Source organism: Lampris incognitus, chromosome 14 (genome assembly GCF_029633865.1).
Source record: "Lampris incognitus isolate fLamInc1 chromosome 14, fLamInc1.hap2, whole genome shotgun sequence".
NCBI classification, from domain to species: domain Eukaryota; kingdom Metazoa; phylum Chordata; class Actinopteri; order Lampriformes; family Lampridae; genus Lampris; species Lampris incognitus.
Genome location: NC_079224.1, coordinates 23077748 through 23092999, shown reverse-complemented (window position 1 = coordinate 23092999; position 15252 = coordinate 23077748). Strand labels below are relative to the sequence as shown.

At 40.7% G+C, this 15252-nt stretch overlaps 1 protein-coding gene across 1 annotated transcript in view; it reads right to left on the bottom strand.

Moving 5' to 3' along the window:
* tbl1xr1b (TBL1X/Y related 1b) overlaps positions 1-15252 on the bottom strand; it is a 35645-nt gene that overhangs the window by 13231 nt on the left and 7162 nt on the right. Inside the window, exons 3-10 of the mRNA XM_056292865.1 lie at positions 10343-10446; positions 9674-9819; positions 7469-7688; positions 5910-6042; positions 3882-4023; positions 3246-3309; positions 3014-3111; positions 1644-1704 (exon numbers count right to left, since the gene is read on the bottom strand). Of these exons, the coding sequence (XP_056148840.1) occupies positions 1644-1704; positions 3014-3111; positions 3246-3309; positions 3882-4023; positions 5910-6042; positions 7469-7688; positions 9674-9819; positions 10343-10400 (922 nt within the window). The 5' untranslated portion in view covers positions 10401-10446. The remainder of the gene's footprint in view (positions 1-1643; positions 1705-3013; positions 3112-3245; positions 3310-3881; positions 4024-5909; positions 6043-7468; positions 7689-9673; positions 9820-10342; positions 10447-15252) is intronic.

Here is a 15252-nt window from a genome sequence, read left to right as displayed (position 1 = left end):
ATAATGAAATCCGGTGTCCACGGTGAACACAACATGCCGATTTTGCCTTTGTCTCTCAATAGCATAGTAATTAATTACAATAACAGTCTAAAAGCAGCATGTGATAAAGACATAATTAATAACAACAGTAAACACATGAGCAATATAATTGTTATAGTCTAAGGCTATAATTTATTTAATTTGATTATTGCAACCAGTCATCATCGTCGGTCCGCCCTTCATAGCGAAGCTTCAAATATCTTCGAATACTTGCTGCTGGATATTCAAAGCCCCCCCCCCCCCAAAAAGTTTTAGGGACAGCCCTAGTGTTCATTGATTATAGTTACTATTGGCACATGCCATCTGCTTTTCTGAAATGACTTAGATTACACTTTTTTTTATCCCCCCCTTTTCTCTCTACCTGCATCCAGCCAAGCACCCCACTCCCCCAAGCTGTCCTGATCTCTGCTCCACCCCCTCTGCTGATCCAGGGAGGGCTGCAGACTACAACATGCCTCCTCTGATACATGTAAAGTTGCCAGCCGCTTCTTTTCACCCGACAGTGAGGAGTTTCACCAGGGGGATGTAGCACGTGGGAGGATCACACTATTCCCTCCAGTTACCCCTCCCCCTGAACAGGTTCCCTGACTGACCAGAGGAGGCACTAGTACAGCGACCAGGACACATACCCACATCCGGCTTCCCACCCGCAGACACGGCCAATTGTGTCTGTCGGGATGCCCGACCAAGCCAGAGGTAACATGGGGATTCGAACAGGTGGTCCCCGTGTTGGTAGGCAACGGAATAGACCGCCACGCTACCTGGATGCCCAGATTACACTTTTTGAATTGAATTCCAATGTACAAATTATGATACTCTAGTAGTAGCTAGTATGATACTCTAGTAGTCACACATTATGCGTTTACTACCATTTACCAAAAGTCAGGCCAGCAACAAATAGCTGGTTTATTCTGCTATCCAGCACTACATATATGGCAATGTGAAGATGTCAAGCACACTGGAATAAATCAATAATAATAATAATAAAAAACTGTACAAGGTCGAGCATTTACTGTTGTTATAGTCATATATTCGAATTTAAAAGAATAGTAAGATTTCAGGTCTTTTTTTATTACAAGTCCTACTTACAGAGTAGGACAAACTTGTGGAAACCATTTTTTAATGCCTGTGCTTGCAGTTTGAAGGTATGATGAATGGTAAGCTGAATCTTGCTGGATGTCTACCTGGATCATTAGCAATTACCAGAGTCGATCATTTACTAGTTAGTCTGGAATTATTTTTTCTGAAGAAGACAGAATCGCGTGTTACAGAAAAGTAGTTCAAAACTACAATCTGATTTTCAGGACTTTGCATGTACTTGTGAAAACGTTGGTTCAGAAAAATGGTCAACGCTAGACTAACGAGTAAGAAGTATTAAGGATCGGCTTTGGAGAAGTTGAATTTCCTTTCTTTTGAGAATAGCTGCTAATGATCCTGGTAAGTTAGGCTACGCTCACCGTTCAACGTAACTCCAAAACTGCACTCTGTGTGTCTGATTCTATCAGAGTAGGACACACAGTAAAAACCCCAGAAACCAAACTATCCCTTTAAGGAAATGTCGAAAAATGGGAAAACAGCCGATCCAGCCAACTCCTGTCACTCACCTGAGTGAAAGGGAAACTGCTGCTTGGCTTCCCCCGTGTGGGCATCCCAGATGATAGTGGTCTGAGTAAATGGAGACATATTCATTATTTACACAGGAGCAATACTGTATAAACAACACATCTCAATAATTAAGCACCAAGTTTATCACTAGTACACGAGACATGCAGAAGAGAAGCTACCTTAACACTAGAACGACCGGGATTTCACTCCTACCTAAAATGACCATGGGCCGTCAAAATGACAGTCGGTTTTTAAACTCTATATTCTGTCAAGATAAATACCCATTTGAGATATTAATGCATTGCATATGTTAGTATGTCTGTTAGGAAATAACTGACACCAAAATGAACATTTTAACAGCTTTGATACTATTTTTCAAACAATTTAAAGTCGCTGCTGCCAACGCCTGTAAATACTGCAACGCCTCGGTGGTAGTCATGGTGCGTCTGAAACAGGGGCTGTAACCAGACATGTTGGCAATAATCAAAAATCAAGTTTAGACTATTACTCTGCACTGGAGAACACTAGTGTGTTTCTAGGACAGAGCAATGAACTTCGCAAAGGAAATGATGTGACCAACACATCATAAATAGTGACATGATGCGCATGATCACGCGCAAATTACGTGCGGTCATTTTGACTGGTCATGGTCGTTTTAGGTGGATCTTATCCTAACTTTTTTTTGTGCAATTCATCTAAAACTAATTCTAATGTAAATATGTGCAATTTTAAGAGCATTAAGGGAGCAGCAGGTCTGTACTTCTTTTTTTTTCAGGTATTAAAACTCTGAAAATCCAAAACAGTCATAATGACCGTCTTGGTTGTTCTAGTGTGTCAGACAGTAACTCGCATGCAAAAACCATTCAACATGCACATAAACCCAAATGAGGAACGCTGTGTGCACTTAAATGTCATGGATAATATTTCATGGCAGTGGCTGTGTCATTTGGAAATCATGAGTATCAAATGAAAGAAAGAAGAATTCACTGAGATTTTATTTAACACGAAGCAACCAAAACAACTTACTCTGATCCACAACTTGTCTTAAGCTTACAGCCTGGCCTTACACATTAGCTGTGCTTTTTTCCCCACTTTACTGCTAGATTTGACTAAAAAGCAGATATAGCACTTCCCGAGAATAAGCAAATGAATAAAGAATAGATAGACAGACAGAACTCAAGCTGTAAATCAGAGCCAAGAACATTTTGGGACACACCTAAATTTTTTTTGGAACGCAGCCCTTCACATGTGCAGCTGCCTGAGAAGTGCATTGTATTACAGATAAATCTGAGGTCTGAGGTTTTGGTATTTAATCCTACTCATGGGCCTACTCACCTCCAAGTCACACCTTAAATCTTTTTTCTCTTACCTTGTCTACACCAGCACTCAGGATGGAGTTTCCTTTCTTGTTCCACTTAAGTGCAAATATAGGACCTTTATGCTGACCCAAAGTACTAGCCAGGTTACCTACAAGACAAAAACAAAGATGGAAAAAAGGTGACAGTTAGTATCAAGACAAGAATCACATTAAATCACAGCCATTGATGTACCATTTGCAATTATAGTGTAGAGATAAGTGTGATGTAAAACTGGAGATTTACCATCTTTTGTCCATATTCTGGCAAAGCCGTCATATGATCCTGTTGCCAAGAGTGTACCCTCGCTCTGAAAGATAGGCAAGTTATGTTAGGTTGTGGCCACTTGCATACTTACTCTATTGCTAGTTAGACAATTCAGTTCAACAGCAGTCCTGACAGAAAAATATACCAAATAATGGCCCTAATGCAAAAATTGTTTCTGTGCACATATCGGTACTTAACACAGATCTGATTCTCCTGATTTTACCATCCACTTACATTTCACAGCTATCCAATCAATGTACGGCTTACAGCTTGTTCACAGTAATGAAAAGTAAAGAGTTGAGTGAAAATATTTATCCTGACTTGGACTTGTCCATTATCTTGTATCTACAGGAAAAAAAAAAATCATTTGCAGCTGTGCAACAGGGTGAAAAAAAAACCCAGCATTTCCCCCCCCCCCCTCTCCTTACAGGAGTTATTCGACCTCTCTCCAATTTGTATCCAGTTGGGACAGAGAGCCAAGAAATATCTTTAGCAGAATTAGTGGTCACATACATGCACACACACCACAAGATAAAATAACTAAAACCTGCTCTCAGCATCACAAGCGCATTTCAATTTCTAAAATTGTACAATTGCACATAGAGACACACTCACATTCCAATCCAGTGAGGTGACGTCTTTGTTGCTGGGTACGTCCTGGCCCCCCTCTCTTATGCAGTGCCTCAGCACCAGCTGGGTGGACCCGCCTGTGCTGTTCTCACTGAGGTTCCATATGCGTGCCGTGGAGTCCCCCGACCTGTTCGTGTTTAAACACAGACAAACACATGCAACACAAACCAACATTAGGGACAGTAATGTGAAGTAAATGTTAAGTAAATGATCATATCATTGCTTTCCATTTTTCACTACAGCCAGTGAACACAACAGGTAGGCAAGGTGACACAATAAATCGGTGCCAGGTCCTCATAACCCAGTTAATCCATGTGAACACCCTAAACTTGCATGTATATTGTTTTCATGGCAAAGAACCAAGATGAAGAGCCCACAGGTAGATACATAGTTGGATGTGAAGTTAACTGTTAGTAGGAATTAATACAGCGATGGGCCCATCAAGAATAGCCAAAATTTGCCGACAACTGGAAGGTGTTAAATTATTTAATCTGACTGTATTCCTGCCTCATAGCGATTGTAAGGGCATTCAATTTATGCAGATAGAGATTCATCTCAGCAGTTTTTCTTGTCCACCAACATGATTACAAACAAGATGAGGTCAAAACCTAGTATATGGTGGTCAATGGTTGAAATTATGGCCAATTTGTTATAGGGCTAGTCAGTGGTAGTGTCTATAATGTGAATTCCTTGATATTAAATGTTCATCAGCAATTTTCTGCAGTGGCCTCGGTAATATTTGTTGATAAAGTGTACTGAAGTAGCATATCATATGACATGGGTAAGCTACGTTCGAGAACAATACTTTGCACTCATATCTTGGGATGTTTGATTTGACAGAGAACTTAATTTAATTGCAAGTATACCTATTCTAATTATCTGTTAACTCTCCCTCCTATTTCATCTGTTTCTATCTACAGATGTCTAATTTTTCTAAGACTCACTTGGTATTGACAGGCAAATTCACAAAGAATGGACTGGGGCCACTGATAGCACCATGAATTGGGCATCACTTGCAACCGCTACTTGCCCCGTCTCAGGGTCCGATTCACAAAAGATGTAGCGCGAATGATATTACAGCGCAAACACACCTACAAAGTTTTGCAGCTGAGTGTAATTTGCCCTTGTTTTGCGTTTGATTGCAGTTATCCATGTGGCAACTTATAAATGGTGGCTTTGCGCCAAGAACACAGTAGGCAGGTTCAATGTCATCCTTGATGTCATCAAGTAAAGCAAGAATTGTTTGACCTGGCAACCTGTATCTGCGAATGAGTTTGGTCTCAGCTGAATCAACAAGTTATACTCTCTTTTAAAATATCTGCTCACAAACACACGGTATGATGATGCCTTTGCCTAGCTACAATCACTGCTGCTATGATCACAGGAAAGTCTGGGCACTACACCCCTTATAAATGCACTTCAGTTACCACCATCTCTCTGAAGACGCTAATAATTTTCACTTCAACTGCGTGTGGTTATTACACTGGTGTTTGTGAAATTGACTTTTTGTAATGAGGATCATTTGCATGGAAAGGGGCCAATTTTGCGCTAAATGTATGCATATTACCGAATTTACATATGTGCAAATAGCACCGGAGCACGAAGACATTATTTGCTTGGCAGCGCAGTCAGGGGTGCATTTCATCCTTTGCGGGTGCTTTGAGAATTACAGAATTACATACACTGTTTCTTTTTGTCTTATTTGTGCAGGTTTAGCAGCTGCAAAGCCATGCAATCCTTTTGTGAATTCGCCAGTAGTGTTTTGTCAGAGTGATTGTTATTTGGGGTGGGTTAACGGTGTGCTCTCCCTCATGCCTCGCGGTGCTTGGCCATCCAATTGTGTAACTTCAGTGACATTGTATGTTACCTGATCCAGCAGCCCAATCATGGCAAACTGATCACTCAGTCAGGCACTCTAAACATGATCACTCAGTCAGTCAGTCAGGGACATTCACATTTGTAGGGCTGACTGGCCGGCTTGTCCAGTTAAAAAAAGCAAGTTGTGAAACTGACCCGGAGGCAAGGAGGTCGTTCACAGGGTTCCAGGCACAGATGAAAACCTCAGACTCGTGGCCCCTCAGGACCATGGCTTTGCTCTGGGGGATCTCCACATCCCGGTCCACCTCCATCATCTCTGAGTGGTGGTCTAGAGAAGAGAGTGACAAGATAATAGACAGATGAAAAATGTTACAAAAAGAGAGAATAAGATGGCAGCAGATTTAAATTGTTTGTTGTGGAGACACTTGCTATTTGACAGTCACATAGGTGTAAGGTAAACAAAAAATATTCTCTACTTCAGGGTTAGAAAGAAGATGATATTGGTTAATTTAGAGCAAGTAGTTCAAATTGGTTCAACTAGGGGTGGGTAATATGATATCGTTTGCAATAACATCAATATTGAGATCCCAGCGAAATGCCATCAGACATCAAGTATGTATGTGAATGTGCATCAGCAAAACACTTTCACACTAAACTGCCCTCTCATCATAGCTTGTTTTTTCTTTGGTGCAGCATATGTTACATCACACTTGCACAACCAACATATACTATGGTGAATAATAAATATGAGTGACGACAATCAGCAAGATGATGGCAAAGCAATGGCCACAGTCTGAATCTGCAAACTCTCAACATACTAGCTCAACTTGATTTGCCTGAGGTGTTATGGATTTGAAGAAGAAAATAAAGAGGTAAAAAACAAAGCTGTCCATTTTCAAACTGTCAAAAGCTATTTGTGGCAAAAGGTAGTTCAGCAACCAATTTGTTTAAATTATCTTCATGTTAAGACCAGGCACACATGTTCTGCTTCAGTGGCAGTTTGCCTTGCTTGCAATAAGCCCCTATGTTAACTGCAAGCGGTTTTTGTTATAAACTGCATGAAACACACCCAAATGCCATTGTGTAAGGTGCAATCAATTCTGCTAACACATTTGAACACATAACTGTGCGTTACATTTCCCATCGTATCGCTTGTCATTATAATGATTAATAATGATTATAATTCTAGACATTATCACAATTATTATGAATACAAATATTAGTGGCATCGTACTTCAAAGAAAATATGTTACACAGTCTCTCTTCGCTGTCGTCTTCTTTGGAATATAGTGGTGCAATACAGTGGCTCTGTGGAAACATTCTACCTTCACTTCAGTTCTGCAACACTATTGCTATGATCAAATAATCCCCACAGCGAATAAAAGGCTTGGCAGTTTATCAGCCCCGTGAAAAAAAATCATATACTGTAAACACTAAAACATGTTCAAACATCAGCCAAGTCATCAACCAGACAAGTGTCAAATTATCCCTCGGAAAAATGCCAGGAAATATTTTACACCAGCAACTCTAATGTTTATTGGCAGAAAAAGCTTAGAAAGCTAAAACTGCACATTATTCTACTGTTAGTTAATTTCAAGATCTCCTGAAAGATTACCATGTCAGTTGTTATTTTTCACATGCAAATTTGATCCATGTTTTTATACCCTAAACAAGGTACATTGTGTACAAGCAAAAATGTCAGTACTGGCCAAGAATCAGTTGTGTCTGATTAGCCTCTTTCCTTTCTTCCTTACTGGCTAAGGCGTGGGCTCCGTTCTCCTCCCCGTTGGCAGCACCCTCTCCATTCTTGGCACCTCCCTGTGGCCCTGTGGCACTGCCGCTTCCTGCGGCAGCTTGCTGCTGCTGGGCTAGCTTATCCCTGTAGGCCTGCTGCCTAGTCTGAACCACATCTGGCATCACAGCATCAATCAAAGACAGGGACTCAATGGGTCGCCCATCAAACAAGGTCCCATCCTACAAAGACAGAATGTTAGCGCCAAAATCATTTTTACAACTTAACCGTATGCACCAAGTTTGCTTTTATAAATGGAAAATGTATGTTAGAAATACTGGTCATTACATCAGATCTTGGGGATGCACCGATTTATCGGCCGTACATCAGTATCAGCCGATATTCACCTTGTTGACTGCCATCGACCTATTGGCAATACGATGACATTCACCGATGGCAGTGGCCAATGTTTATCTGTTGTGTTGCATCAATTTTGCGCTGGCTAAATGGACTGGTGGCTATTTGCGGTCTGACTCGGACAACAGTAAACTACCCAGCTGCAGAGTCGAAGAAATTCCAATAGGTGGTACTATAATACCACCGATAACAACCACTGGCTGGACATGACTGGCATATGTAAGAGGGCAACCGGTGCCATGCGCACATGTGGTTTGTTTTCAAATAAAAGTGAAAGAAAATGTCAGCAGTGTGGTAGTATTCACTGTCTCAGAGAAAGATCAGTGATATGCAATGGGAATCAATAACAAAAAACAACAAAAAACAAAAAAACATGGGTATCAGCATAACTATCAGCCAAATTGCTATTTCAAACATTGGTATCGGGCCAGTATTCAACAATCGGTGCATCCCTATCAGATCAAGCTATAAGGAAAATGAGTGCAACTTCAGAGCACAAAAAGTACCAAAGTATGTGACCAAAATGACAGAAGTCGGCACTAACAGGTAGGAAAGACAAAAGCCCAGCAACGAGTTCAATGAAAAAGAATGGACGGGTTCAGTGTTATAAGTTGCAAATGTGCAATAAAGTAATTTCATTTTCTGAAACTGATACTATTAACTGTGATTAATAATTGAGATTATAATATTTAGCAAAATAATCAGAATTATAATTTTGTCATAACTGTGCAGCCCTACATACAGTTAAGACAAGAATGTTAAAGGGAAATTTCACTGATAGTTTTGTGTACTTGCAATCAGTACTGATGAGTAATGTAGTCGATTGAAGCAATAAAGTCCTCACTGTGTACAAATTTTTTAACCCCCTTTTTCTCCCCAATTATACCCGGCCAATTACCCCATTCTTCTGAGCTGTCCTGATCTCTGCTCCACCCCCTCGGCCGATCCGGGGAGGGCTGCAGACTACCACATGCCTCCTCCAATACATATGGAGTCGTCAGCCGCTTCTTTTCACCCGACAGGGAGGAGTTTCACCAAGGGGACGTAGCGCATGGGAAGATCACGCTATTCCCCCAAGTTCCCTCTCCCCCCCGAACAGGCACCCCAACCCACCAGAGGAGGTGGTAGTGCAGCAACCAGGACACATACCCACATCCAGCTTCCCACTCGCAGACACGGCCAATTATGTCTGTACGGATGCCCGACCAAGCCGGAGGTAACACGGGGATTCGAACTGGCGATCCCCATGTTGGTAGGCAACAGAATAGACTGCCACGCTACCTAGACACCCTACTGTGTATAAAATTGACAGAGAAATCAGTGTTGTCCTGCTCAGAGCCTTTCCACTGCGCCATCATGTACCAGAACGCATTGCACATAAGCCTCTGTATCACTGTCCATAAAATCCTCTGCTCTTGTGTTTTGGGATGTCATTTCCACCATTGGAAATGTAGCTTAGCTGAGAGAACAAGGATTTTTTCTTTTTTTTTTTAAACAGTGTGTTTAGAGTAGATAGAGTATTAACAACTGTGCTAGACTGCAGTTTTTCATGATACGTCACTCGGCAACCGGAAAAACCCCCCAGTTTCATTGCCACTCCAGAGATGCAGAAACGATGGAAACAACGATGTTTTTCATGTTTCTGTCGTAGACAGACAGAGATAAGGGTGAATATTGGTGCATTTTCCCTTTAAGTCACCCTTACATAAACTCTGGGTGAAAAATTAAAGCAGACAGTGCAGCCCTAGTTGCCAGTGTACTGGGTTTGGCTGCCTACTTGTAGCTGACAGTGTAAGATGGGGTGACTGACCTCATTGATGCTGACTTCGGCCTCCACATACTGCAGACCCTTCTGGATGATGGAGATGAGGGCAGCAGGGGGCACCAGGGCTCCGTTGATGTTGGACTGGCTGATGTGGCTCTCTATGCCAAAGGTGAACGCTGAATGAGAGAAGCCTGGAGGAGGGGTTGAAGAGAAAGAGAAAGGGAACAGAGAGAGAGACAGGGGGGGAGAGGGGGCGAGAGAGAGGCTGTGCTGCAATGTCCTTGAACAACCATATCTTTTTGACATCAAATTAGCAGTCTCTCCTCTATAATCTGATTTATAAACTGATCGTGAAACAGACCAAAGGGTCCGGAGTGAAATAGAGCCTCCGAACCAAAATTAATTAAATAATTAATCAACCCCATTCTAATACCTACAAGATATTCTACAGGGAGTATGTTTTATTAATGTGCTTTAACTAATCAAATTACAGACATTATGTGGCATGATCTCTCTGTATCTAAAAATAAAGGCCACATGTTATGCTCCTTTATTGTTAAAAGCAATGCAATATGAGTGGTCATTTTTTGCCCTCATTATTATCCATTACTGAATAAAATGAAGTATTAATTAATGAAGTAGTAGTAGTAGTAGTAGACTGGATGCTAGGGCATATGGGGTTTTAAATCAAAAGAAATGTTTCATGGGACTCACCTGACTCTTGCAGGTATCTGTACACTAGGAAATTGACCTCATCACTGCTAATGCTCATTTTTAGTCCAGGTGGTTAAACCATTGGGTCAGCACAGGAGAGGAGCCTAGGAGAGACACAGCACATTTACAAACATAATGCTTTGCTTTTTCACAAAATGTTTCAGTTATTACACACCACATTGTCCAGGAGAGCCAACCTAAACAGAGGGGCTTGCTGTAGTGTGTGTGTGTGTGTGTGTGTGTGTGTGTGTGTGTGTGTGTGTTAGGGATGGGACGATACCTATAGGATTTTATCACGGATCGCGACGAAAAAAAAAAAACACTCAAAAAAAGTTGATCATGGTGAACTTTCCTTTATCGGAAAAATAGGGAATATCCTCATAGGAGTGACTTGGAAAAGCTGTCTAGCTCACTCTCGCTCTTCTTTTTTAGGTTTATTGGCAGTTGGCAAACAACAACTTGGTGCATTACCATTATAAACTGGAATAGAGTGGACCAGAATGTCTAGTTACAAAAAAAAAGAAAAAACAAAGAAAAAACCTCATGTCTTCCCAATGAAACTAGTTATTTCTCAGGTTTCTGAGGGACTAAAAGCCTCTCCCAGCAACTGCTAAAAACCTTCTCCAGAAACTCCCACAACACCCAGAAATGTTCTTACCGCGTCTACAATAATGTCAATTCTCTCCGATTTTCTTTTAACTCCAGCAGTACAGTCAATTATCATTGCCAAAAAGGCCAAAAACCTCATCTGGTCCTTACAAAAGCAAAACTCAGCATGCTTTCTGACTAACTTGTCCTCCTTAGCTTCTTGTCTCACATCATTCTCGTTTCTCTCCATTCTTTTAGCGGCTTCAGCATACGACAATCCCTTTTCTGCTCCCATCTTATTCACTTTCTCTTCCTTAATTCTTTTTGGACACTGTGCTGAGCCCATATCATGAGTTCCCTTACAGTGCAGGCACTTTGCTTGCGTTTTCTCCACTTTACAATCCTCCACATTGCAGTTGTCCTTCCCACATCTTCTGACTCCATTACATATCGCAGCAACATGTCCATATTCTTGACAACAAAAACATCCGAGTGGAGAGCTCTCATATGGCCCCATCCTGTAACTCACATAATCAAGGTACTCTTTCCGGCAATTCCCCTACAAAAGTCAAACACAGAATTACAGTCCTCTTTCTCCCCTTCTCGGAATCTAGTCATTCTTCTTCCCTCACACACACCTGCAAAATCCCGAAATGACTCAGCCTCTACTGGAAGTGGCGCACCACCTATCACTCCCTTCTTTGATTTTATCCAAGCGGGAAACAAGTCACACAGACTTCTAAATATCTTGATCGTAAGGGCTCCATCTCTCTGACGCTTTGCGATACAATCAATGATAACCATCCCACTTCGAGTTATCCTGATCGATCGTACATCTCCAAGTTTTCTCCCTACAAACTTTCTGACCTTGTGTGGGTCGTTGAAAATCCCGTATTCTCTTGTCACCGCTATCATCCCAACGAGATGAGTCTCCTCTGTTCCCAATAACTGACTAGAATCGCTTGAGCAATTTGATGTATTCCTCCTTTTCTTATTTTCAAACCCTCTCATGTCATTCTCATTTCCAATTTCGCTCTTCATCTGCGATGCCATTTCCGCCCCTACGAGAGCATCCCATGAACTTGACATGACTCCTCGGCTTTTCCAATTAGATGCAACTCACTCTCTCTCTGCACTGCATGCTGTAAGTTACATGTTGCAAACCATTTATGCTCACGCAACTCACATCTACCACTGACAGAATGGGTAGTCACAGTGGTGAGTGACTGTTTGGCACGGAGTTCGGACTGTACTGTTTCTAACTTTGGTGATTTCTTTCCCCCTTTTTTCCACCTGTCTTTTCTGCATGAACAGTTAAGTGTTTCTTCTGTTTGTTGGCAGATTGTGACTGTCACGTCGTTTTTGCTGGTTGTTTTGCAGAGGAATGGCATCCTCCGAGACACCACCTCCGTCCATCGGTCATGGGATCCAGATAGTCCTGCCAGTGTTCCGTCGACATGTGCTACCTATCAAGCAGTGGTGGCTCCTGACAAATTTCTCGGGGGGGGGGGCAATTTTTGCGATGATGACTAAGGTGACTTGTTCAATGGGTAAAATTAATAGGTAGCTAGACAATTGTCACCATTTGTTTTTTCTGGTCAACTCACACAGCAATACCACCTGTAACCACTAGATGGCAACAAACAAAGATTATCCCTTTTGCTAGATAAGCTAAATACTATATATGCTAGGCCTATTTGTGGAAAGTTACATCCAGGAGTCATCATAAATAAAAAAAATCTTGGCTCTACAATGAATATGATCAATTCACTATGGTCATCAACAGATAAATTGTCATCAGTCAGTTAATATTCAAATACCTTTGAACATGGAAAGCTTATCTGCTTTACCATTAATAAAGAAGGGGACTACATATAAGTCAAAAACAGAAGTATTTATTTACAGTTCTTGAAAGTATTGTTTTTTTCCCCATTACAAATAGATTACAAAAAAGAACTGGCACAATAACTAAGTTATCAGATAGAAAATATTTAGTATCTAGTGCTAGTAAATTGCATTCATATAACTCTCACCTATGAAAAGTGACAAGGGTATGGTATGATTGTAAACATGATAAACAACATATATAAACTGCAAGTACACAATAGTTTATACAAATGCAAGTAATAAAGGGGTAGTATATTCAAATTCCTCAACATTGCACAAACAATAATCTGTATTTACAGAAACAAACAGTAAATACAAAGTCTGGCTATTTGAACAGATTGCCTGAACATTTTAAAGATTTTGTGTAGCTTAATTATCTTTGAGTGCAAATGAAAGTGCACACATTCAACAATGAACTATAAATATTAATAGAATGGCAATAGCAATAGGATAGAATACAAAATAGAAAAGTGACGTGGATCTTCACATCTTACAATTTATGTTATTTATCAAGGATACCACCAGAGGGCTATTTACTGTAACAAAAGCAGAATAAAGAAATCCCAAAAGAGCGAAAAAGTGAGGCTTGACCTAGTGTTGTTAGTGCATCTTGGCTTTACACATTTCACAAAGACCAAACCAGAATGATGAGGTGCTACTAGGTCAAACCAGGTATAAGCAATTCTGACAGTTACACATTCACGGCTTTTTTCAAAAGACCTCATGGTTGAAATGGAAAAGACATGCACCACAGCCTAATTCACACCAACAGCTTTTGATGAAGACTAGTGAAGAAAGTGAAGTATGTAAGTTGTAAAAAGGGAAACACAGCAATTTGTATAGATCTGTAAAAATGAACACCCATCCTCTAGCCAACTGTAAAGATTTGTAAAAAGGAACACCCATCCTCTGGCCACTTGTATAGATTTGTAAAAATGAACACCCATCTTCTGGCCACTTGTATAGACTGGGTGAAAAAACTGGCAATACCGCCCAGATCGGAGAAGAAAACTCTCACTGCTGGGATGTGAGAAGTGGCTTGCAGCATAAACAAATTCAGTTGGTGTGCATCGCAATTTACCCTTTGCAGACACGTCACAATTATCACGTGACGAGGGAGACTGCGCCATGACGGACGGCAGGAAGTGATAGACCGGGAAATTCAAAAGCGAACAACAAAAACAAACAAAATATTGTGACAGATGAGTAGCCATTATAGTTTAAATTTAAGTGATGGCTACCAATAGTCAGAGTAATGTTGTGGAGTTGTCCTGTGAAGTGAGTCACCTTGTAGGACGGCACAAAGAGCGATATGTGGAGAAGCTAGCAATAGCAGGGTTAGCTACCGACCCGTACCTTCTTCCCACGGATGTGTTCACGGATCTAGCAAAATCGTCCAGTCTGCCAGAGTTCAATCCACACGATCTGTACCACTATGTTACCAACAGTGTCCCCATACACAGGTGCTAACCTAAAAGCATACAAAAGTCTGGATGCGTACCAGTTCTTTGTAGCTGGTTGGGTTACAGAATCACGGTGCTACACTCACAGCAGGGGGATATACCTCATAATGGCAAAGGTAAGACATAGCTAGCCAGCTGTGTATGTTTTTAACCTGATTCCCCTAGGATGCCATCAAAACTCAAATCGACTGTAACCAAAAGCAGCTCATACTTTCCTTGCCATTTCATAGTAGATTACACAGTCTTGCCATCTAGCTAGCATTTGGGTCATTCCATAGAAAGCGTCAAGTTTGAGTCCACAATATTCAAAGGGGACAAGGAGGCATAATAAAACTGTCAGTAATGTTTTCAGTGTCTGAAGCCGCTGATTCAAGTGTACTGGTTAGCATGAAGCAAAATACAATTAAATAATAAATATACAATTTGTATATTTTTAGCTGTTTTTGTTAAATTACAATCATTTTCTCATGTCCACTCTGACCATTTCTCACATTCATGTAAGGTAACACTTAAAAAATATCACATAAATCTCAGACTTTTATTGTTCTTGTGAGCAAAAATACTTCCCTCTTCATACGAAATGAGTTAATTAAATTAATAATGCATAATTTTTGGTTAAAATATATAAAATATTTTTAATTATACTTTAGTGATAAAAATATACAGCTAAAAATATACAAATTGTATATTTATTATTTAATTGTATTTTGCTTCATGCTAACCAGTACACTTGAATCAGCGGCTTCAGACACTGAAAACATTACTGACAGTTTTATTATGCCTCCTTGTCCCCTTTGAATATTGTGGACTCAAACTTAACGCTTTCTATGGAATGAACCAAATGCTAGCTAGATGGCAAGACTGTGTAATCTACTATGAAATGGCAAGGAAAGTATGAGCTGCTTTTGGTTACAGTCGATTTGAGTTTTGATGGCATCCTAGGGGAAACAGGTTAAAAACATACACAGCTGG